Source organism: Myotis nattereri (assembly GCF_964212035.1).
Source record: "Myotis nattereri genome assembly, chromosome: 3".
In the NCBI taxonomy this organism is placed as follows: Eukaryota; Metazoa; Chordata; class Mammalia; order Chiroptera; family Vespertilionidae; genus Myotis; species Myotis nattereri.
Window position 1 is genome coordinate 22,584,372 of NC_138077.1, and position 22,402 is coordinate 22,606,773.

Consider the following 22,402-nt stretch of genomic DNA (forward strand, 5'->3'; position numbering starts at 1 on the left):
TAATGGTCTTATGAATAGTTTGATTTTAAATAAACAATTCTAATAGAATTTTCTAATGCTGCTGCATTGAAAGACAGACAATGCCTACAAAAGAAATAATTGAAAATAATAGAGTTCCAAGAAAAAGTTAAATACACAGGAAATAATGTAAAATTTACTTTGTAAAACTTCACTCCAGGAAATAAAATATGACTATAAAAGAATGATACTGATTTTTTAACATAGATACCAGAATTCAACAGATCCATATATCTTGTCCTTCAAAGTAGTCACCCTGAGAAACAACACTTAACCAGCAATACTGTCACTGTTCAAAATGTTTTTGGGAATTCATCTTTGTAATCGTCTTAAGCAAATCAGTGCCAGTAAACTTTAGTGCCCTTTCTGAGCTATATAAGAAAATGTGCCATCACAAAACAGCCATGTTTAATTTTTTCCTACACTTCATAGTTAATAAAAATTTATATTCCCCAGCTTCTTCATCAGACTTAACGCCAAACAGCCTGTGCCTGGTTTCAAAAATTAAAACCACCCTCAGAGAACTAAGATTTGTCTCCACTAAATTATCTAAAAGAATATATCATAGGTATATTTTTTCATAGACTTATTCATTCCACTAACACTTAATTAAAATCTGCTATATGTCTGTCCCTACTATTTGTCTCTGGAGAGGCTACAAAAACTAAGTAATGATCCTTGCCCTCAAGGCACTCACATTCTGGTTAAAGGAACAATCACATAAATAATTACACTACCTGTAATGAAGCTCTGGTAGATATGTGCTCAAAATTCTATAATGGCACAAAGGGGATCTGGAGAAAAGCATTCCAGCAGAAACAGAAGTTTGACAACAGTCAGATATCCAGGAACCAGTGGTAGCTCCAATGGGAGCACAGGGTGGGGGTGGAGCAGCTTCAGAAGATGAATCAAGAAAAAATAATAGTAGGCCCTGGCCGAGTAGCTTATTTGGTCAGAGCATCATCCTTGTATGCCAAGGTTGCAGGTTCGATCTCTGGTCAGGGCATATATAAGAATCAACCAATAAATATATAAATAAGTGAAACAACAAGTCAATGTCTCTCTCTCTCTCTCTCCCTCCCTCCCTCCCTCTCTCCCTAAAAAAAAAAGTACAAAGTCAGATTAAACATTATACTGAAGAATCTGAACTTAATCCTCCAGGCAGTTTGGAGCTCCTGAAATATAAGATAGGGAGTCACATGATCTGATCTTTAGATAATTAGGGGCAGTGATAGAAAGGATGAATTTGGGGAGGAAGAGACTAGAATCTCAGAGACCAGTTAGAGGGTTCTTGCATCCCACTCTAATCAGGCCCTGGCCACCATTTGATCAAGGTCACCAAAGACCTATACAATGGCCAATATTCAGTCCTCACTCTGCCTCCCTTGACCCACTTCTTTTCACTTGACTTCCAGGACACTGTGCTGTCTTGGTTTTCTTCCTACCTTGTGGGCAGTTCCTTCTCAGTCTCCTTTCACTGATTTCTACTCTTCTCCCCAGTTTCTTAATGATGGAGCACTCCATCCAGGGCTCAGTCTGTGATCCTCTATTCTCTAGTCAGTTTTTGGTGATTATACCCAAATAATCCAAATGTCCAACAGTGTGAGAATAAATGCAGAAATTGCTATAGCACTCAGTAGAATGTTACACAGCAGTTAAAGGAATTACAGAGACTCCAGCATTATGGGTGAATCTTAAGAGATAAGAATGAAAAGTAAATATGGGAAGATAATGGTATGCTATTCATAACCACACATATAAAAAGTAAAAATTCAGAGGAGATAAATGGAAACAATAAATGCTTAGATTTTGCTATATTTCAAGGGCATTGGTAAAAGATTTACATAAGCTATAAAGAAAGTAAAAGCAGAAAAAGGAAAAGAAGAAAGGGGGGAGCTGTGACTAGATTAAAGAAGGTAAACATTTATCTTAATATATATTAGATAATTACTAGAGGCCCAGTGCAGGAAATTCATGCAGGGTAGGGTCCCTAGGCCTGGCCAGCGATCAGGGCCAATCTCTGGGGCAACCAGCAGGGTGATCAGGGGGCCTCCCCACTGGCACCCGCCTTGGCAGGCCTGGTGCTGCCCGCTCGCCGGCCCCACACCCCGCCAACCAGTCATTCCGCAGGTCATTCCACCATTAGGTCAATTTGCATATTAGGTTTTTATTATATAGAATTAATACTAAAAGATAATTTAGAAAGAAAAATTTAAGAATTTGTCTTTTTAAGAAGGAAAACAGGTCGTAGTCAGTGCATTTTCTGAATGTACACCCCACCAGGGAATCCCCACATTAGGTAATGCCTGCCTCCCACACTTCTCTCCTCCAAGCTCTACAGACATTTCCAATGACTCCCGCCCCCCCCCTACTCCCCCCACTCCGCCACCATCATTATCGTCCTCCTCATCTCCCATTGACTATCAATGTCAGGCCTTCAGTAGATGCCCAAATGTTTATTGAGTACTTTGAAGTTAATTTAATATAACTAGGTTTCCTCCTTAAGACTGAAAAGAATGTTTAAGGAATTATGTAGTTTTATATTTTAAAAAGTTGTACTGGGACCTGAGAAACAAATATCTTCTATGAAGCATCCCTAATCATTCCTGTGATTATTCCTTATTATGTAGCTATTGCACCATACAATATTTGGACATCAAGGGGTTTGATGAATAAGACTCTCCTAAGTTTGAGCCATTTACTAATAATCTCCTTTTTCTTTAGTCCTTCTGCACTTACCAACTTGCCATGCCACTCATGACTATCCCATGCCAACCATGCCCCTTACTTCCCTTTCTACCCTTACTGACTCCAATAATGTTAGATTCCAAGCAGAAATCAGAAAAGATATTCTGATAGGTTAAAATGGAAAGGGAGAGAAACTCCAAGGTACATAGTAGGTATTTAATAAATATCTGTTGAGTGACTGAATAAATGAGAAATGTGTATCTAGGCTTCTAGAATGAGTAATTTGGAAGAGAGGAGGAAGACAGAAGGATGAGCTGGAAGAGGTGGGAAGCTGCTCAAGATAAAAACATGAGTGCTGCCCAGCCAGTATGGCTCAATGGTTGAGAGTTGACCTATGAAGCAGGTGGTCACAGTTTCATTCCCAGTCAGGGCACATGCCGGGTTGTGGGCTGGATCCCCAGTGGGGGACATGCAGGAAGCATCTGATCAATGATTCTCTCTTGTCATTGATGTTTCTATCTCTCTCTCCCTCTCCTTTCCTCTCTAAAATCAATAAAAACATATATTAAAATAAATAAATAAAAACCACGAGTGCTTCACATAGGGTGGATAGGGGGGAAAAAGCTTTCCCCTAAGCTGTGAAGAGCTAGTGAGGAGAGGACTGTGAGAATTGACACTGTTTGGGAGGGTTGTCTCCCCTGTTCTGTAGTCTACATTTCAGTCGTTCAAAGAGCATCACTAAGCTTCTTTAAATACTCATCCCCCTGACCTACTGTCTATCTCATTCTGCACCCAATTAAGGTGTGACGAGAAATGCACAGGTGGTGGGGAAGGCGGAGAAGGAGTAGGTGGAAAAGGGCTAAACACACCTCACTGCTCCACTACCTCAGAAGTTGCCATGTTATCCTGCAATTCCTCACCTCATCTGATTCCACGGGCAGCCTTCTGCTGAGTAGGGTTCATGGCATGAAAGAGAATCACCTCTGTGCCCAGATCCACGATTTTGTCACCCATACAATGGCAAGATTCCAGAAATAAATCTTCCCCCTGCCTGTCAGGACCCATCTATTCAAATTCCTCACCCTGATCTTGGGGAAACTACAAAAAGGACCAATTACCCTCTGAGTTAGTCAGAGCCTCATTTGTACTCAATAAGGAATCACACGTACAGGCACACAACTCCTCCAACAGCACAACTGGTGCTGACTATTAACCTACATCAATAGTCTCAAAAGAACAGGTCAAAGGTCCAGTGGGACCTGGGGACCCCTGACCACGTTACTCTCCACCTTGACCAACTTGATGGACAAGCTCAAATTGTTCACGCTGTTTGCTCCCCTTCAGCACATTAGCAAAGAACTTCAGAGCTTGCAACTAAGTCCTTTTCTCTACAAAGTAAATAATCATAAGCAGAAGATGACAAAGAAGGAATAAGAACAAGGATAATAAAACAAGACAAGGATTTTCAATGCTGTCTTATTTCTCATAAAGGAATATACATAATTTTGCAGATTTCCTTTATAGGCTTCATTTTATAATAAAAGGTATGGGGGCGGGGGAGGACTCTGTTGAATGGCATACGGAGATCTTTTTGCCTGAGTAAGAGCTTACTGTCAGGTATAGCAAAGGATCCCAGGCCAGAGTTTTGGGGGACTCTGGTTACCAAACTGATCTGGTTACCAAAAGGCCCTCCAGCATTAAAAGATGACCAGAGGCTCAGAAATTTGCTGTATTCATTTCCTATTGTTCTATAACACATTTCCACAAAATTAAGTGGCTTAAAACAACATAATTGATTATCTTAAAGTTCTACAGGTTAGAAATCCAATGCAGGTTTCATTGGGCTAAAATCAAGGTGTTGGCAGGGCTGTGTTCCTTCCGGAGGCTCTGGGGCGCACATTCCTTTGTTTGCCTTTTCCAGCTTTAGAGGCCATTGGCCTTCCTAGCCTCCTCCATCTTCAAAGCCAGCAATGTTGCATCTCTCTGGCCATTCTTCCTTAGTCACATCTCTCTCTGAGTCTCCTCTTTGGTCTTTTGCTTCTACTTTTACTGACCCTTTTAATTACAGTGGGCCCCCTGGAATAGTCCAAGATAATCTCCCTATGGTAAGGTCAGCTGATTAGCAACCTTAATTTCACTGCAATGTAATTCCCCTTTGCCATATAATCTAACATATTTTCAGGTTATAGGGATTAGGATGTGGATATTTTTGAGGGGCCTTTATTCCATCACATTTCCCTATTATTCCCAAGGCAAAATGGAGGACCAGCCTCTCTCTTAGCAAACCTTCCTTTGATGGCTAGTTCCACCTAATTTCACCTCTGTATAAAGTTCTGGAAGGTAGTCTAGACCTAAAAATCCCTCAGGGAGGGTCCTGGATCCTTTTAAATCAGCATTGGGCTTGACTTCGTTTTAATGGAAACTATATAAGCCTTCAAACACAACTGCTGACAAGTGAGAAATTCAGTAAGTAAATATATTGCCCATAAGACAGCTAATTATATTTTAAACCACTAATGCCAGTAAATGTAATACAAAACACAATGTAGCATGAGTACCGAAAATTTGGAAAGGTTGATAGACTTTTAAAATCATTTTTAAGGGTAGTTTATCTTCTTCCTTAGCACGGAAGCATAAAAAATGTACTCAATAAGTAAGCGAATGGAAGGACAATCAATCTAATATCAAAGTGACTAGAGAGTTAATGCCAGGTCTCCATTTGTATGCTGACATTCCGGAATATAGAGGAGTGGAGGTCAGAGACTCCGGTAACCTCTGCATGAAAAACGCCCTTGAGTTATCAGGGAGAAAGACAGAACCCTCTCTATTCTATAGGAAGGGGGCAGATCTAAAGTCAGAAAACTCAAAAACCCAAAAACTCTATCTAAAAAACTCTCAAAATCTCTATCTAAAAAAAAAAAAGTTTTGCAGGACTTGGAGAAGTTTTATTCCAAAGTCCAGACCACACAACATAATCAATATTCATATTGAGGAATTGAAATAAATATGGATACCACTTCCCAATATTTTCCAAAACTGTTTCTAATCACAGACAGGTAAATTCAAAGTCCTCTCTATGTGACAGTAATCTGAAAGGCAAATAATGAAAATAGAGAAGTACATTGTGGAAACTTATCATATGCCAGGCACTTTACCAGTACACCACTTATTTTACTTGATCCTGGCAATAACCTGCAAAGTATGCTACAAGCAGGACACAAAGAGGACCTTCACTCCAGGAAGCTAAGAAATTACCTGAAACTTCGCTTCTAATTAATATGTGGTATAATTGAGATTTAAACTCAGGAACATCTGCCTCTACAGATTAATTATACTCTGCGACATCACACTGACTTCCAAATTAAGATGTGGAAAAGGTGCTCTTATGTGGATCCTCGATCATTAAAAAGATTTATGAAATTTTTTTAAAAAGTGCTCAAGCTCTTAACAGATATTATATAGAATATGAGGCAAGTATTAGTAATATATCTAAGTTTAAGTATTGGAAATGAGGACCTCTTCATTTAGCCCATAATTAGACCTCAATTGTTCATTTTACAGGTCCTTATAATAGTAAACATTTCTTCCTTTGTGTTGTATGTGTTTTCAAAGTGCTGTGAAAGATTGTTGATCAGCAGCCGTTGCATCTTTTGGCATTTTACTGCTAATGCTCTGCAAACATGGACCGCCAAAGAAAATGCAGATGGTTCTATGGGACACAAAGCACAGCAACATATGGTATGCATTTAATTCTAACGAAGTTTGCTTCTTAACCTCTGGGTGTCGCTCCACAATTCCTTTATAAGGCTACTCATTTCCAAGGAAGATTCAATTTCCAAAAACAGGGCAACAGGCCCCACGTGTGTGTTGTATGACCATTTAGACGCATATCATGTGTCTGAGTGCCTTTAAGCAAGTGCGTTTACCTAAGCAAGTGGTAGCACATGCTTCTTAGCACTATCATATGTACGTATGAACTATTTCCCCTCGATGGTAAGCCCCTTGAGGGAAAGTGTCATGCCTGATATCTCACCTTATTCACTGTACATCACAGAGTAACAATAATATCTGTCATGGATATAGCACTATGCAATCTATGAACTGCTCTGATGGATAAGCCCCCTAACTACTTGTGACTTTTGCCACATCTTCCAGATGAGGCTCTCAGAGACTAAGCAATTAGTAGAATCACAAACCAGTAGGCAATGTTTTCTTCTTGCTTACAACAGAAAAGTATTCATACCTTGTCTTGTACTATTTTCTTCTCCTAAGGTTTTTATTACAAGGATTAGTACCTATTGGCCTTTTTATTAAAATATAAATAGCTAGGGCACACACACACACACACACACACATACATATATACATACATACAGATGCAAGACACTGTTCTTAGGGTTTTACAAATATTAACTCATATAATCCTCCCGACATCCCTATGAAATAGATGCTATTTTTACCCCCATTTTACAGATAGGAAAACTGAGGCACAGAAAGATTAACTCATCCACAACCGCAGGACTGTTAAATACCAGCAGTGATGTTTGAATCCAGGAAGTCTGGCTCCAGATTCTGCGCCCTTATCTTATCCTGCACTATTTTGCCTGAATAAGAATCTCTTGGTCGGGATAAGTGAACAGTTGTTCAACAAGGGAGGGGGGGAGGGTTATGTTTACTCTCCCTATGTGATTTATTTGATTATATTCTAAAACCTTTCCTCATGCCAATAGAACTCCATGTAAGTACTATACTAAATTTTCCTGTGCTGAAGGCATATGCAATGGTTACCTTGACTGACACATAAAATACCCAAAACAAAATACCCCAAGGCTTGAGGATTTTTTGTTTCATGAATTAGACACATGAAAGGATTGTCGAGGCATCAGAAGTGTGATAAGCTCACATCTGTACGTCTTTCTTGGAGATTTTCCCATTTCTTATACAAGAATGTTTCCTGTCTGAACTACTTCAGTGTTCACTCTATATCTGAGCTTGAAAATTATCTAATCCCTTTTAATTTTTAATTTTCCAGTAGTTTTTCTTCACTCAGTGCAAGCACTTGCTTTCAATACGATGCTTAACACTTTGTATGTTTTTATTTCAGTTGTCTTGAAGACATGCAAGTAAACATGCAAACATATTGTAAAGGTTTAAAATTTGGGGTGTGTATAAGTATATCAACACAAGTTATGAATTATGTATATCCAAGCCTATATATATTAGATTTTGAGGAACAAGCATCGCAGTGCTCAGGCAGGTCATAATAAGAGATTCCATATGAAAAGTAAAAACTACCTTGAATAAATTATCCATAAGTTAACACTCTCATTAGAACGACATATTTATTATTTCTGGGTTTGTGACATTCCTTTAATGCACTTTGACTAACTGTTCTAATGGCACATTAAGAAACTACTTCAGGCCTTTTTCCTCCCATTGGAATTTGCAGACTTTATTTACATTTGAACTAAAATAATTTAAAATAATATAACGCAAAACAATCACCCGTTTCCCAATTGTAGAATACCATTTTATTCTGCCTAGAACCATTTAATTAAAGCAGGATATAACTTCAGTAATTATTTTTGCACAGAAATGACTCTAAAATTAATAGTCAATTGTTAAGAGTGTTTAAAATTCGGGAGATTGACAATCAAAACAATCTTAAATGCTTTGTTTATGCGATGAAAAGGAGTGATCCTTTAATTCCCTCACACACATTAAACTGATTTCACAGACTTTCTGTACTGGTGTTTAACATAGTCGAGTGCTTGAGGTTACATAAAATAAACAATCTTGAGATCTTATTGCAAATGTTTGCAATTTATGATGTAAACTGATTTGTGAAAAAATAACAGGATCCCATGTCACTGAAGCCAAAAGGGCATTTTTCAGAAATCAAAATAGTTCCGAAATTTGAGCTTTGCATTATACTAAAGTATTACCATCTGAGTAGCTTAAAAGTTATAAATCTAAGGAAAAACTCAAAAGCGTTATTTATCAGTCCAGCTTCAAGCAAAGGCCTCTGATCTTAGTGGGCCTCTCGCATCATAGGGTCCTTAACACTTGAATAGTCTCTTTAAGCGCGGTTTTCCCCAATCAGGGATTCTGTAGCTCCGGAAGGCTGTGCACACCCGGAAAGATTGGAGGGGGGAGGGGGGGGCACACCTTTCATTTCATTATTTATTAAGGGTACTGACTCTGGACCCAAACCACATGCATGTTGGGCCTTATTGAAACTTAAAATGAAGGCTTCCTCCGACTCCTTCTCCGGTGGCTCTGGAAACTCGGGGTTGGAACACCCTGGCTCCTGCCTGAGAGTTTGGGCCCAGACGCCCCAGGAAAGCCGGCCCTGCCTGCGCGAGTGGGAGGCTGAGCCCGAAGGACCCGGCCGGGACCGGCCAGGAAAGGCAGCCTCCGCCCGCGCTTCGTCCCGCAGAGCTGACGTGGAAGGAAGGAGGCGCGGATGCCACGGGCGCCCCTGATGCTCGGGTCCCCCGGGCCGCGCCGGGCTCCCGTTCAGAGGATGGGGCCCAGAAACTTTGGCCTTTCTCACCCCGCCTGGCTGGCCTCCGCGGAGTCCTCGGCTCCGCGCGCTTCCTTTCGGGGCCCGATCCCTCGGGGCTCCACGCCCAGCCCCGCAGCCTCCGGCCCCAGGGAAGGTTCCTGGCTGACCTAGGCGCTCGCAGGTCTGGGCCGGAGCACACCGCCTCCTTCCACCTCGGGCTTCCCCCCCCCCAGCGTGGCTGCGGGGACGGGCTGGGCTGCGCCGGGGACAGAACCACCAGCTCCCCAAACCCAAGCTCTCCCGTGACCTCTGACCTCTCTCGGGGTGCCCAGGAACTGTCCTATCCCGCGTCGGGGGCTGGATTAGGGTCTAGGGTCGGGGCTTGGAGCCTGCGGGTGCGGGCCCGGCCGGGGCGCCGACGGGAGCTCCCCGCAGGCCACCTGGTCCAGGCGCGCCGAGCTGCGCGGCCGCTTCAAAGCGCGCTCCGCCGCGGGCAGATGTTTATTAAGAAACTGGGGACGCGCGTCTGTCGGGAGACGCGCGAGGCCTGCGCGCCGAAGACGTCCCTAGTCTAGGTCTCTGGTCTTTGAAAGCAAAAAGATAAATATGAACGTATCACCCCTTCCTACGCCAGGGAACAGATTTGCATGCGAACTCAACACGGGAGAGGGCCGGGTGGGGGCGACGGGAGTGTGGCCAGAGGACGCAGGGATGGGTTTTTTTTGAGGGGGGGCGGGGGGCTTGAGGGCCCCAGGGGACACTCGGGACACCCTCGATTTTCTCAGGGGGTGCCTCCCATTCCTAGAGCCCGGCGGGGAAGGAGGGTTCTGCCCCGGGCCGGGCCGGGCCAGGGCCGATCTTCCCGGTTTCTACCAACCCCAAGACCCGCAGCGTCTTTGGGCTTTACTGGGGAGATTTGTTATGGGAGAGGGGGCCCAAGGGAGACGCGGGGAAGGGCTCTTCTGTGTTCTGATGGCTAAGACCCGGCTTTTCCTGATCACGGTCATGGTCCTGGCTTCTACATTTTCCTACATTTAACCAATCCAAGAAGCTGCTTCGGTCCAAAAGTTAAACTGGAGGGCGAGGTGGGGTATCTGCCCTTCCCAGCGCCTTGGCCCCCACCGCGGCTCTTGCCCTACTCCCCGAAATCATCGCCTGCCCATCTCCGGGGAGGGTCGGCGGCTTGGGACTGAGTGTTAGTTATGCCACAATTAACCCAAGTGACTTTTGCGCCGCGTGATTCCGCTTCTCTTCCTACCCAAAGTATCTCCCAAATAAACTTCTTCAAGGGCCAAAGTGCAGCAGAATGAAGAGCGAGAGTCCATCTTGGGGAAGGGGGTTATTCTACTCTGTTATTTTATATATAATGTGTTCCTTTATTGACTTGGTGTAAAAATAAATCCGGATTCTACGCCAAGTGGATAAAATGGGGGAGGGGGAGTTTGGTTCAGTGTGGGGCTGCCGAGCCACTGTTCTCACGCCCCGTGATTGCGGCTTGTAGGCGCAGAGGCCAGCGCTTTCCAAGTTGGTGTAATCGACAGATACACATTCATCAAAAAGGAAGAAGGAAAGACTATCTCGGATAGTTTAATAACAACAGGAACAAAGATGACGCGAACCCCATCAAATGAAACAATACTATTTTCATTCAATTGATCGCAAAGTGTCTTCAATGAGTAACTTGGCACTTATTTAAAAGGTTTTAACAGAGGTGAAACCGAAACATTTTGTACCGACAATACGTCATGGAAATAACAGCATCTTCTTTTGTTTAAAATAACTTAATACACTAGAAAAAATATGGCAAATATAAATAATTTGTTTTCATGGAGAACAAATAGTTACAAAGCTCAACCGCATACTCAAGTTCAGTGAAAAGAGCTTTTCTTCTTTCTTGTAAATAAGAAGGAAAAAAAAAAACACAAAAAAACTAAGGAGGCTTTCTAGAGCATTGGGATACAGATTGCTTAGTCCAGGGTATCCCATTTTTAAACAGCTACATGAACCGAAACAAACAAAAAAGTACTTTAATATACACCTTTGTGAGATAAAACGCAAATGTCGAAAGTCAACCATCAGTTCACACATTATAGCCAAAATAAACTTTGTTCGTGTGTATCAACATATTTTACAGAAACCTAGTGCCTGTATCTAGCTGGGTTTTGTTTAAGGTAAGTGGGACGGATAGAGAGGGGGAAATAAAGCAGGGTCCTCAAATAGGACTTCAGGTAACCAGCAGGAGGGTAGACAAGAAAAGGGGGAGGGGAAGGGACAGGGACGACCACTGAGGGCCTCCTATGGGCACCTTGGGAAGCGCTGTACCTTCGTTATTTTATTTGGTCTTCTTTTGTTTTCTTTTTCCTTTCCCCACATTGTCTGCCCGCCTCCATGTTCTTGGGACAATCAGAGTGTAAAGTTTTTCCCTTCCACCTTTTTTCTTTTGTCCCCAAGGATCAAAGACTGGGCACAAGTATATATAGAGATAGATATAGATAAACATCAATTTCCAGATGCTTTTGGTATTGTTTTTCGTACTGAAGATGAAAATGAAGTAAGTACATGTGAGTAAGCAGGGAGGGGGGGAGACACCATCAATGGAATAAAAGTAACATGCAAACTGGAATTTACTGCCAACAGCCTGGACAGTTCTGCTGTAATTTTCCTCAGAGAAATCACTGTGGTATCATTTTTTTTTCCTTAATATCATTTTTTTTCTCTCCTTGTTTTTATACTCTCTTCCCTCTTCTTGCTCTTCCATTCGTGGTGGTTTTTAACTCAAAGTATCTGATTCAACGTAAAAGGAGGCCCGCCTCTCTTATCAAAGTTCTCGTATTAAAATGAACTTCGCAGAAAAAGGTCAGTTTCAAAACCTGTGAACTTCCCAGCTGCGCACCTTTTTTTAAAAAATCTTAACTCTTTAAATAAGTATACCTCTTCCTTCCATTTTGCCTTCTTTGCCCACAGGGGCGGGCATACACTTTCAGTTGGTAACTCCCCAACCCCCCCATTCTCTCGAGATTCTTCCAGGTTATTTTTCCATATTTTTAAACATATAAAATACTTTAATTTGTGTGTGTGTGTGTTCCTTGGTTCTCCGATTTCAGCTTCTTTCAAATAGTAATCAGAAACACGTTCCCTTTCTCTGTTTTCTGTTTGTCTCTTCTACTTTTTTTGTTCACTTTTTAATTAACAGGATTTTTATTTCTGAGCAAGAGCCCATCTTTGCAGCTTTGCCAGAAGCCACACTCCGGTGTCCCAGCACTCCCGTATCCAACATCTCTCCAGACTTCCCCAAACCCGCCCCTGCAAAGCTGAATGCTAGGCCCTTAAATAGCTGCACGGTCAGCAGCCAACGCGTGGACGCGCCTTGAGGGATCGCAGGTCCCGCGCTGAGTCCTGCCCTCCGAGTCCGAGATGCTGAAGCGGGCAAGGGGCGATCAGCCGGGCGGCCAGAGGCTGGGCTCCGGGAGTGCGGAGGGGGCGACGGAGGAGCAGCGGGGCGCGGGGGGCGCGGAGGGCGTGCGGGGTGGGTGCACGCCTCGCTGGAGGCGCTACCAGGGCGCTGGCGTCGGCGTCACAGCCCCAGGGCGGCCGCGTGCTTTTTGGCTTTCAGTCTGAGATCCGCGATGCTGGAGTTCTTGCTGGTGGTCTTGGCGGCGGCGGCGGCAGCCACGACGGAGGCGGCGGAGGCCGAGTCCGCGGCCAGCGTGGCCAGCGGCAGTCCGAAGGGCGGCGCCGGGAACATCATGTAGGGCGCGTGCGCAGCCAGGTGCGGGTGCAGGTGGTGGTGCGCGTGCGCCACGGCGCTGTCCAGCTGCAGCTGCGCCTGAACCTGAAAGGACAAGGGCGTCACGTTGCAATGACTATCCTAGGGTGACAACAGAATAGAAACAGAGCATTAACGGCGTCCAGCGTGGCTCAGGGGAAGGCTGGGGCGGGGATGGGAACGGGGCATGTGGCTGACCTTCTTGGTCAGTTACTGAATCTGGGGCGCCACGGGGATACTCCAGTGCCCCCGAATCTCTGCAACTCACTCAGCTCGGCTTATCTCCCTGGGCCCAGGGGCGCTGCAACTGCAGGAATGTGGCCGCCCCTTCGGGAGCTGGGCCCATGAGAGGACCACGTGGCTATTGCTACAAAACATCACCCTCCTCAAAATAACAATGGTGTACTGGCAAAACGGGGTGAGGGCCAGCTACCCTCCTCTCTTGATGCTGTCATGCACATCTTACCTCACTACTAAAGCACTTAAGTACCAACAAGCAAACCACAAAACTTTGCATGTTACTGCATCTTCATCACAATTAGCACAATTGTTGGTACTTGTAACTCCTGTAAGGATTACCTGGGGATCTTGTTGAAATGCAGATTCCCTTTCAGAAAGTCTAGGTTGGGGCCTGAATTTCTGAATTTCTGCCTATCTCCCAGGTGCTGCTGATGCTGCAGACCTACAGATCACCTTCTGAAAAGTAAGGTTCTCCTTTAAAGACTCCCTTCTCTTTCTCCAGTCATTCTTTCTGGCTTCAAAAGCCTAGCACCAAGATACCAGAGTCCGGTGGTGCCAAGAAAGCTAAGACCTCCCTAACACTAACTCTCAATACATTGGTGCACCCATGTGTCTCCCCAGAGACAACTGAGAACTAATCCATGACTTCATAGTCCTACCAAGCAGGGGTCCTGGCTGAGGATGAGGGTAGGTCAGGAACTGGTTGGGAAAGGATGAAGCCTTTAGGCTTGGAGAGTGGGGAGTTCAGAGCACTGGGAGTTCCCAGGATTAAATCGTTGCTGTAGGCTGTCCTTTTAGATGTAGTCTTAAAGGTTTCTTTATGGCTCAGAAAGGCAACGCAGAGGCAGGGCATCCCTGGGAAGACCAAGGCAGGGCTGCCTTCTCTACTAAAGATGGAGCTTTGTTTGTAGACAGCTTTAAAAAAATCAAGCCTGAGTAGGGAGTACTTTTATTTATTTCCTTTTCTTCTGTCAGAGACAGTTAATGTGACTTTACCTAGAAAAATATTTAGAGAATTGCCTTAGAAACACCTTAGGACTAACCTCTGTATTGGATCTGACAAAATCTTAATCAAAAGCCTTTTCCTTCCTCTCCCCAAGCTCAATCTTTAGTGCATTTTTAAAGGATCTGTTACTGCCCTCAGGCTTCTCTGGGTTTCCCATGAGGACAGAAAGGACCAGGCTTGTGGCCCCCTGACACTCTATAGGTTTTTAAAGGGGAGAAGTTCCACTATATTATCTCAAAATTGATTCTCCAACTGTATGGACACCAACACTGGGCTTAGAGAGTGGGGGATGGTCAACAGTTCAAGCAAACATCCAGGTCGTTTAACAGTTAAAAACAGGTTGAAACTGGGCTGTACTTGCCTGCTGAAATGGCATCCTTAAAGCACCTACATTGACATAGGGTGCAACTCTACAAGCTTCAAACTGGCTGGCAGCCCCTATGAGGACGCCTGCAAAGAATGGGGGAAACAAAACACAATCATGTGAGATGAATATTTCCAGCATTGTTTTCCAGGGTTCCAAATGGTACCAAGATAGAACTAATCCCTTTGGAAATAATCTCTTATCTTCCTAAACTACTGCCATAATTAAAATAAATCGAGCTTACTCCCAAACTTTAGGACTCTCATTAACTGCCTTCAGAGCAGCTTTTTAAGCAAGGACCATGATTATCTTTGAGAGTATTTTTCTGTATTTGTAATAGCACTATTCCCCACTCTCTTTTTACTTAGAATACCAAATGTTCTTTGTCTGAGAACCATACCTTTATGGAGTTGATTTTCTTGTTTTCTACACTTAGCTCTTCGATTTTGGAACCAAACCTACAAATTGGAGAGAAAATATATAACCTAGATGTTATGACTCAAACATTTTTTAAATTACAAAAGGAGATGAAAAAAAGAGTAGTGCTTTAGGCACAAACTAGGAGATGTAGCAAGCAACCTTTGAATTAATAGAACAATCTCAATTTCCAAAGTTGAAAGTGTAAAGTAATGACAAAAATATATAGATTTCATATACTTTTGCAAGATAGTTTATTGATAAATTGCTATTAGTCCTGGTTTCATCTTTCTACATTACAGAGTTCCCAAGGCCTAAAACTCTTGCTGATACCTGATACCAAAGTGATAATGGGTTTAGATGTTTGCCCAGTAAGACCTGAGACGAATGTGCTCATTAATAGTCTGTAATATTAATTAGCTTCATCTTCAAGAAAAACCAAACACCAAAGCAAATAGTGACTCTTTTTTTCCTCGGGGCTGAGGGAGGGGGATAAGAGTGAGGGAAGAGGTAATTAGTGTCATAAAAGCCTCACTACAAAGAAGTTTAGAATTTCTCTGTTCCTCTGTGCAACAGAGTGTAACACAGTAGCAGAATAATTGTACTATTATCATGATAATCTAATTTGCTTCTATAGAAATAGCCCATGCTCATAGTTAGGGTAGTAGAGAAGCATCCAGAAAATAGCTCAAAAAATTTTTTAAGTATGAAAAAATAAAGATCGGCAATAAAATCACTTCTTACAAGAAAAATAAAAAAGAGAATATTGTGTGAAAGGGGTTGGAATATGAATCAAGTAACTCTTGGATACTATCTTCTCCCAGATATTACCTTCTTAAATAATCTTTAAGAGGCAATCTGACAGACTTTTTAAAATTCAAAGAAAGCTTGCTTTTTTTACTCTGATAATACAGCATTATGTTCCAATAATATAGCATATTGACTGATTCACCAATTAATGTTTAAAACACATGAAAGTAAAATATTGCTTCTGAGCTTTGTCTTGTTTTTAAAAGCAAGTGTCATAGTCAATGTAAATCTTCAAAAATTCCCCTGCCATTTAGTGTAATAGAAGGGTAGATTTCATGCCAGGGTGGCATCCTTTGTGCAACTCACATGGCCTGAGGCTCCTTGCCTCTTTTTTCCCCTAGCAGAGTTGGAACTGAGATACTAATGCTCATAACTGTAATAATTATCATCACGTCTTTAAGGGGTTGCTGAGCCTCTAGAGATCTCAGTACACAGAGCAAAGCAGGAGAGGCTTAAAAAGGAAGGCTCCGCTGTTGATGCTGTGATGACCAAGGCAGCCTATTATTACTTTTCGCCTTCAACTCCACTGCTGTTTTTGTCCTGATCCTATTACAAGATGCGAGGGAGCCCCATAAGAATTGCATAGTTCGCTGCAGATGGTGGTCTCTGCGCCCAGAGACCCAGGGAGTATCTGTTACAGTGATACTTTGTAACAGCTGCAGATGTTCAGGCCTAAAACTGCTCCATGTGTTCAAACAAATAATGACCATCATTTTCTCCTATTTTATTATTTGAGCGAAATACAGTCTGAAACATTTAAATTTGTTCTCCATAAACCTAGGATATGTATGCATGTTTGCATATACATTTTCAAATTAACCGCTCCCAAAGCCTACTTTCACCCTCAGACCAGAAAAAAACAAACAAAACCCAACAAAAAACAAAAAACAATCCTAATATCATTAGATATGGTAGTCACTGGTGTCGGACTTTGAAAATGTCAACATTAAGATCTGTGGGTTGTTTTAAAATCAAGTTTCTGTAGGTTCAGGTTCGCTGCGTTGGTTAAGTGAGGGAACAAAGAGTGACCAAAATGCATTTATTTCTCTGCTGTTTCGCACACAGTTTGAGATCAACTGCTAACGGCAGACTGTAAATTTCTGCATTTAACAGTTGCTAATTTTCTTTATAGTCTGTACATCTATAAACCTAATTGGCATATCCGCTTGGCAAACCTAGACCCCAGAGCAGACCCTCAAGGAAACCCAACTCCAGCGAACAGAATATTCGTTGTAACTTTTAAGACATCCAGAAGATAAAACGTTTTCTGTGGGATTTTTTTAAGGCTTATAAAAGTAGGCCCATTAGGATTAAACCACATTAAAGGCATCATGAGGCGAGGGGGGTGTGGTTTATAGAAACTCTGGGAGCAAGCCCAGCACAGCTTTCTTCTGCTGGGAACATATGTTGGAATAGGGTGAAGGCGGGGGGGGGGGGGGGGGGGGGGGGGGGGGGGCGGTTTAGGACTAAGATCTACTTTGGAAAATAAGACCTCTATTTGGGACATCCCTTCCTTTCTCACCTCACTCCAGCCCCTGGAACCTGCACCTTTAGTGCGTGTCCCGAAAGCCGCCTCTCCAACCCCTGGCGTGCCCCTCCTCCCTCCCTGGACCCTGCCTCGACCTCCTCACAGTCAGATACCTGCACTCGGGCCTCCGACAGCCCCAGCCGCTGGCTCAGCTCCTCGCGCATGAAGGCGTCCGGGTAGTGGGTCTCATCAAAAAGCCTCTCCAGCTCGTTGAGTTGTTCCAGGGTGAAATTGGTACGACTTCGCCTCTGCTTGATCTTGGTCTGGCCTTCGTCCTCCATCCCTTTCGCATCCTCCTTTCGATCCCTCAGCTCCGGGGACACTGGATGGAGCGCCACGAGGTACAGGGCCACACAGACGTCCACGCGCGCATACAGCAGCACACAGACACAGAGATAAAAACACAACAAATCCCGTTAACCAGATTCGTCTCGAGACGGATGGCGGATCCTGCCCCCTCCTGGAGTTCCTGCCCAGTCCCTCACCCGGCCCGGAGGAGGACGAGGATCCGGGAGACGCGCAAGATCAACTCGAGGTGGCCGCCCTCGGGCAAGATGGGCATTCACCCACCCTTGCCTCTGAAACTGTGGCCTCCGCTCACCTCATGACCCACCCCCGCTGCTCCCTGCCCTCCCCTGCCGAACAGCAAATCCATTGCACTCACCCCTTCGCCCGCTCACTCTCTCCTGCAGACGCACAGAAATCAAAAGAGCCGCGCCCCGCCCGTTCCCGAGAGCGGTGCGGGCAGGAGGGCGCGGGGAGGCCACGCTCCGGCCTCCCCCCCGCGCCCCGCCTGCAGAGAGCGCTGGGCCCGTCTCCCGCCAGCTCGGCCCGCCAGTCGCTCTCTGTCTCTCTCCAACTTGCTGGTCTAATTTGGTAACACTTGGGCCACAGGGTCGCATGCAGAACGAGCCCCTCGTGCAGCGCATCGCGGAGAGTCGCATCCCCGGGAGCTCGGCGCTGACCCACGGCTCGGACCAAACCCCACGGGCAGCCCACGGGCCGCCCGGCGGTTCTTGGCCCCCGCCAGCCGGACCTCTGTCGCCTGAGCAGAGGCGTCCACGCCATGTTGGCAGCCTGGAGGGCTCGCCGCCCACGCCGGGCTAGAAGGCGAGAGGCAGAAAACTAGCCTCGCAGGGCTCGCGGGGCTGACCGCCGCCTCGGCTCTTTCCATGTCTCTCCCCATCGGAAAGGCCGACTGGACCCTAAAATGCTTCAGCCCGCAGAGATCAACAGGTTCAGGCAGAACATTCGCGATCCGCGGTTTCTATTGGTTGCTCAAAGCCTTTTCATGCATCCACCAGCTCGGATGTTTAATAAAATATGCATTTTTTTTCCTGCTCTGGGTTTGCACACATCCGTTGCTATTTTCCTGCCCTTTCTTCTCCTCCCTTTAAAAACGGGAGCTCTGCAAATGTGAGCACACAGAGATACCCAAGGGATAGGGCTAAACACAGGGGTGGGCAAAAGTAGGTGTACAGTTGCAATACACACAAACAATGCGATAATTAATAAATAGCAAGACGAGAATAAACCGTTCGCGTACTCACAACTGTAAGCCTACTTTTGCCAACCGCTGTACATTAAGGCCAAGTGGCAGTGATCAGGGGAGCCACCTCAACAACAGAAACTGCCCTCTGAACCGTCTTCATCCTCTGCCCCTGAGTTGGAGACTTGGCTGTTTTTTGTTTTGTTTTTTAAAGCGTCAAAGCTGAGTTTGGATAGTCCAGGCTGTTGGCAGTTTTTCCCCAGCCCAGGTTCCAGATCAGCATGGGAGTTAAACATCATTTCCAAAAGAGCCGGCCTGCAGAGAAATTAAGACTTGCCCTGCGCTTGGAAATGAACGATCCCAGGTCTGCGCCTACCCCGGGTACAGACCTTAACCTCTGGGTCTTGGCGCTGCTGTGCCCAGGGCCCAGAGCTGCGGCTTCACCCAGGCTTCAGGAGGCTGCCCTGAAGCGTCAGACCGCTATGCCAACACTCTCCCAATTTAGGAGAACCTGGTGCAGCGTCTGGAGGCGAAAGAATGGCCCCCAGATCTCAGACCTGCCTGCCATTCTTACTGTGGTGATCTTAAGTGATGCCAGCATTTCTAGGTCTCAGAGTTCGTTTTGTGGACATGTGTCCTTCCTCCTGGAAGGAAGTGGGTAGCATAGTAGCAAACATTCACAGCCAAGTTAATAAAATAGTTTCACTCACAGTGCAATAAAATTTAAATATGAAAACACACTCGAGCTACTGCCCAAGGGGTGAAAGGCTGTCTATTTTATGTCATCCACCATGGATACCTCTCAAACTTTGGGGACTTCAAAGAAAAAGATGTCCACATTTCCAGTTGATTAATAGACTTAATATAATTTTTACTTCGCCCCCAAATTTCCACTTATTGGCCTAAACAGGAACAGACCGTGTTATAAACAACTTAATTGCTTGCTTAAATATGTGATTCTACGCATGTCACATATTTTCTTAATTGGAAAAATATGGCAGCCCACCAGTTACTGCAGGGACCAAGTGCCAAATTAATTTTATTGTTGAACTCCTTTGAATTGGTACAGCACGCTCTACCATTTAGGTAAAGCCGCTTCCTAACACTTTGCTGGCACCCGAGGATTTTCCACGCACAAAACCAGAGTACTGGATGAGGCGAAGCAGTAAGCGGAATCGTGTAAATACTGAAAAACAAACAAACAAAAAAGAGGAGCCTCACACGTCTCCCAGGACACACAGCATAGGCTGGACCTTAGCTCGCCTGGGCCTCCTTCTACCTTCATAGCCCAACGAGAATGCGAAGCTTGGCCCCCCAAGATCCAGGGATCCAGGGTCTTCGCCGAGTTCTAGCGGTTCTTTGCGGCGGTCCCAAACCCCCGGGCGACCCGAGGGTGACATTTTTTCTCTCTCTCTCTCTCTCTCCTCTTTCTTCTCTCCTCTCTTTCCTCTCTCCCCTAGAAAAGGGGTCCCCGCAAACTCTAGGTGCTAACCTTGATCCCGCCGCCTGGCCCCGCCGCTGCCAGGACCCCGCCTGCACCCGGCCCCCGCGAACTTCACCATTCGCCTGCGGGCCGTCCGCGCGGAGGCCCCATCCTCCCGCCGGAGAAAAGCGCATTGGGGTGGAATGGGAACAGCCGGAGCGCCCGAGAAGGGCGCGCACCATCCCCATATGCCGCCCCCCTCCCCGCAGACACCCGGACCCCACCCACGACCATGCACACCAGCGGACTCGCACCTTCATCACTCCCGCGTCCAAACTGGGATCCCAGGGCCCTCGCCTCGTCCCGCCCCCCACCCCGCCGGGCCTTGGGGTCCCCTCCCGCCTAAGCGGAGTTGGGAAGGCGGGAAGGGGAACCGGGGCCGGGGATCGGGTCGTTACCCTCAGTGAGCCGCGGGCTGCCCGGCTCCCTGCTTCTCTCCGCGGCGCCCATGTCCAGCTCCCGGACCGGAGAGCGCCCTCCTCCAGCTCCTCCGCCTCCTCCTCCTCCTCCTCCTCCTGCACCTCCTCCGCCTCCTCCGCCTCCGCCTCCGCCTCCTCCTCCGCCGCCGCCTCCGCCGGCCGCCCGGACTGCCGGGCTGCTGCGGTCGTCGCGGCCCGGCTCCGCGCAGCCGCTCGGATCCTTGGCCCCGCGCAGCGGCCCGCTCTCCAACACCTCCCGGTAGGTGATCGCCTCTTTCTTCTCCTTCACTTTCTGGTCAAAAGACTTGGAGACGAACGCCGTCAGTTCTTCCATCGCCACCGATGCCCCGCAGCCCCGCGCACAACCTCTCACCGCCAAGCCCCGCTCTTTTTTTCCTTCTTCTTTTTTTACTGCTCCAGCCCCCCCAGTAACAACACATCAATGGGGCAGGGGATGGGGTGGAGAGGGAGGAGGAGGAAGAAAGAAGAAAAAGAAGAGAATAAAGAAGAAAGAGAAGTAGAGGAGAAAAAGAAGTAAGAAGAGGAGGAGGAGGAGGAGGAGGAGGAGGAGGAGGAGGAGGAGGAGGAGGAGGAGGAGGAGGAAGGAGGAGGGGGAGGAGGAGAAGGAAGAGGGAAGGGGCGGGGGCCGAGGGAAATATGAACTGAGGCTTCGCTGCCGGAGCCCGCTTGTTCAATGTTAAGATCTTTGACAATTCTTCCTGCGGAGAGTTCAGATCTGATAGCGACGCTGCGCTTGAAGTCTCACTATTTATACTTCGCCGAGGCGGCCCCTTGTTCCGAGTAAATTACCTCCCTTCGCAAGTCGGAGGGAGCCCCTTCCCGGGAAGCACCCGCGCCGCTACCTGCGGGTGGGGGTGGGAATGGGGGGGGGAGCAAGAGGGAGAGGGGGGGGGAGAGAGAGAGAGAGAGAGAGAGAGAGAGAGAGAGAGAGAGAGAGAGAGAGAGAGAGAGAGAGAAGAGATTAAACTAGAGTCCGTGCAGGCTGGGTCTGGAGTGGGAGGGCAGCGAAGGGGGACGGGAAGGGGCGGGAAGAGGAGGCAGGTCCCAGGCCGTCCGGGTTTTCCGAGAGCCTCGGCCGCCTGCGCACTTGGCCATTAATCCAGGATTGACAAGAATCCCTAATTAATTTAATTAGGCGTGGATTTTGCGTTGGTGTCAAGACTTAGTTAAACACCAGGGAGCTGGACCTACTCCGCCGGGGCGTGGCCAAAAGGAAACTGACAAGTGCGCGGCTGCCGGAGGGAGTCCGGGATCCCGACTCCGCGGCAGACCCCGCATCCCCGCCGGGCTTCAGGGCTGCCCCGCACCCCTGCCCTGCTCCTGCGCCAGGCGCCCCGCAACCCAGTTCCGTGATCCTGACCCGATGTTGCAAGTCTACATCCCCGCTGCCGGCCCGACCCCACCTACACCTCGCAGCCCGGCATCCTGGCTTTACCGCCCACCCTGCCCAGGGTGCTCTGCCGCTTCCCGGCCCGCAGCCGGAGCTGCGCTGGGTCGTCACCAGCCTCCCGGCCCTGGGGAATTTGTGATTTACCCCGCTGCTGGCGCCCCGGAGCCCAAGCCGACTCCTCCACCGACAGCCCCGCTGGAAGGGCCGGTCAATTTAACACATTTCCCGAGCAGCTGTTCCCTGACAGATTCCATA

At 46.5% G+C, this 22,402-nt stretch overlaps 1 protein-coding gene across 2 annotated transcripts; it reads right to left on the reverse strand.

Annotated features, from left to right (window-relative positions):
* Positions 1 to 12,788: 12,788 nt before the first annotated feature.
* Positions 12,789 to 21,070, reverse strand: SHOX2 (SHOX homeobox 2; the record flags this gene model as incomplete). Of its 2 annotated transcripts, none has more annotated exons than XM_081085762.1 (5): positions 12,789 to 13,046; positions 14,588 to 14,676; positions 14,991 to 15,048; positions 17,459 to 17,667; positions 20,716 to 21,070. In XM_081085762.1, the coding sequence occupies 5 exons, from the start codon at positions 21,068 to 21,070 to the stop codon at positions 12,789 to 12,791; spliced, it is 969 nt and encodes a 322-aa protein (XP_080941888.1). The 2 variants fall into 2 exon arrangements, with proteins under 2 accessions (XP_080941888.1, XP_080941887.1); XM_081085761.1 differs by having other exon boundaries at positions 12,789 to 13,082.
* Between the last annotated feature and the right edge of the window lie 1,332 nt (positions 21,071 to 22,402).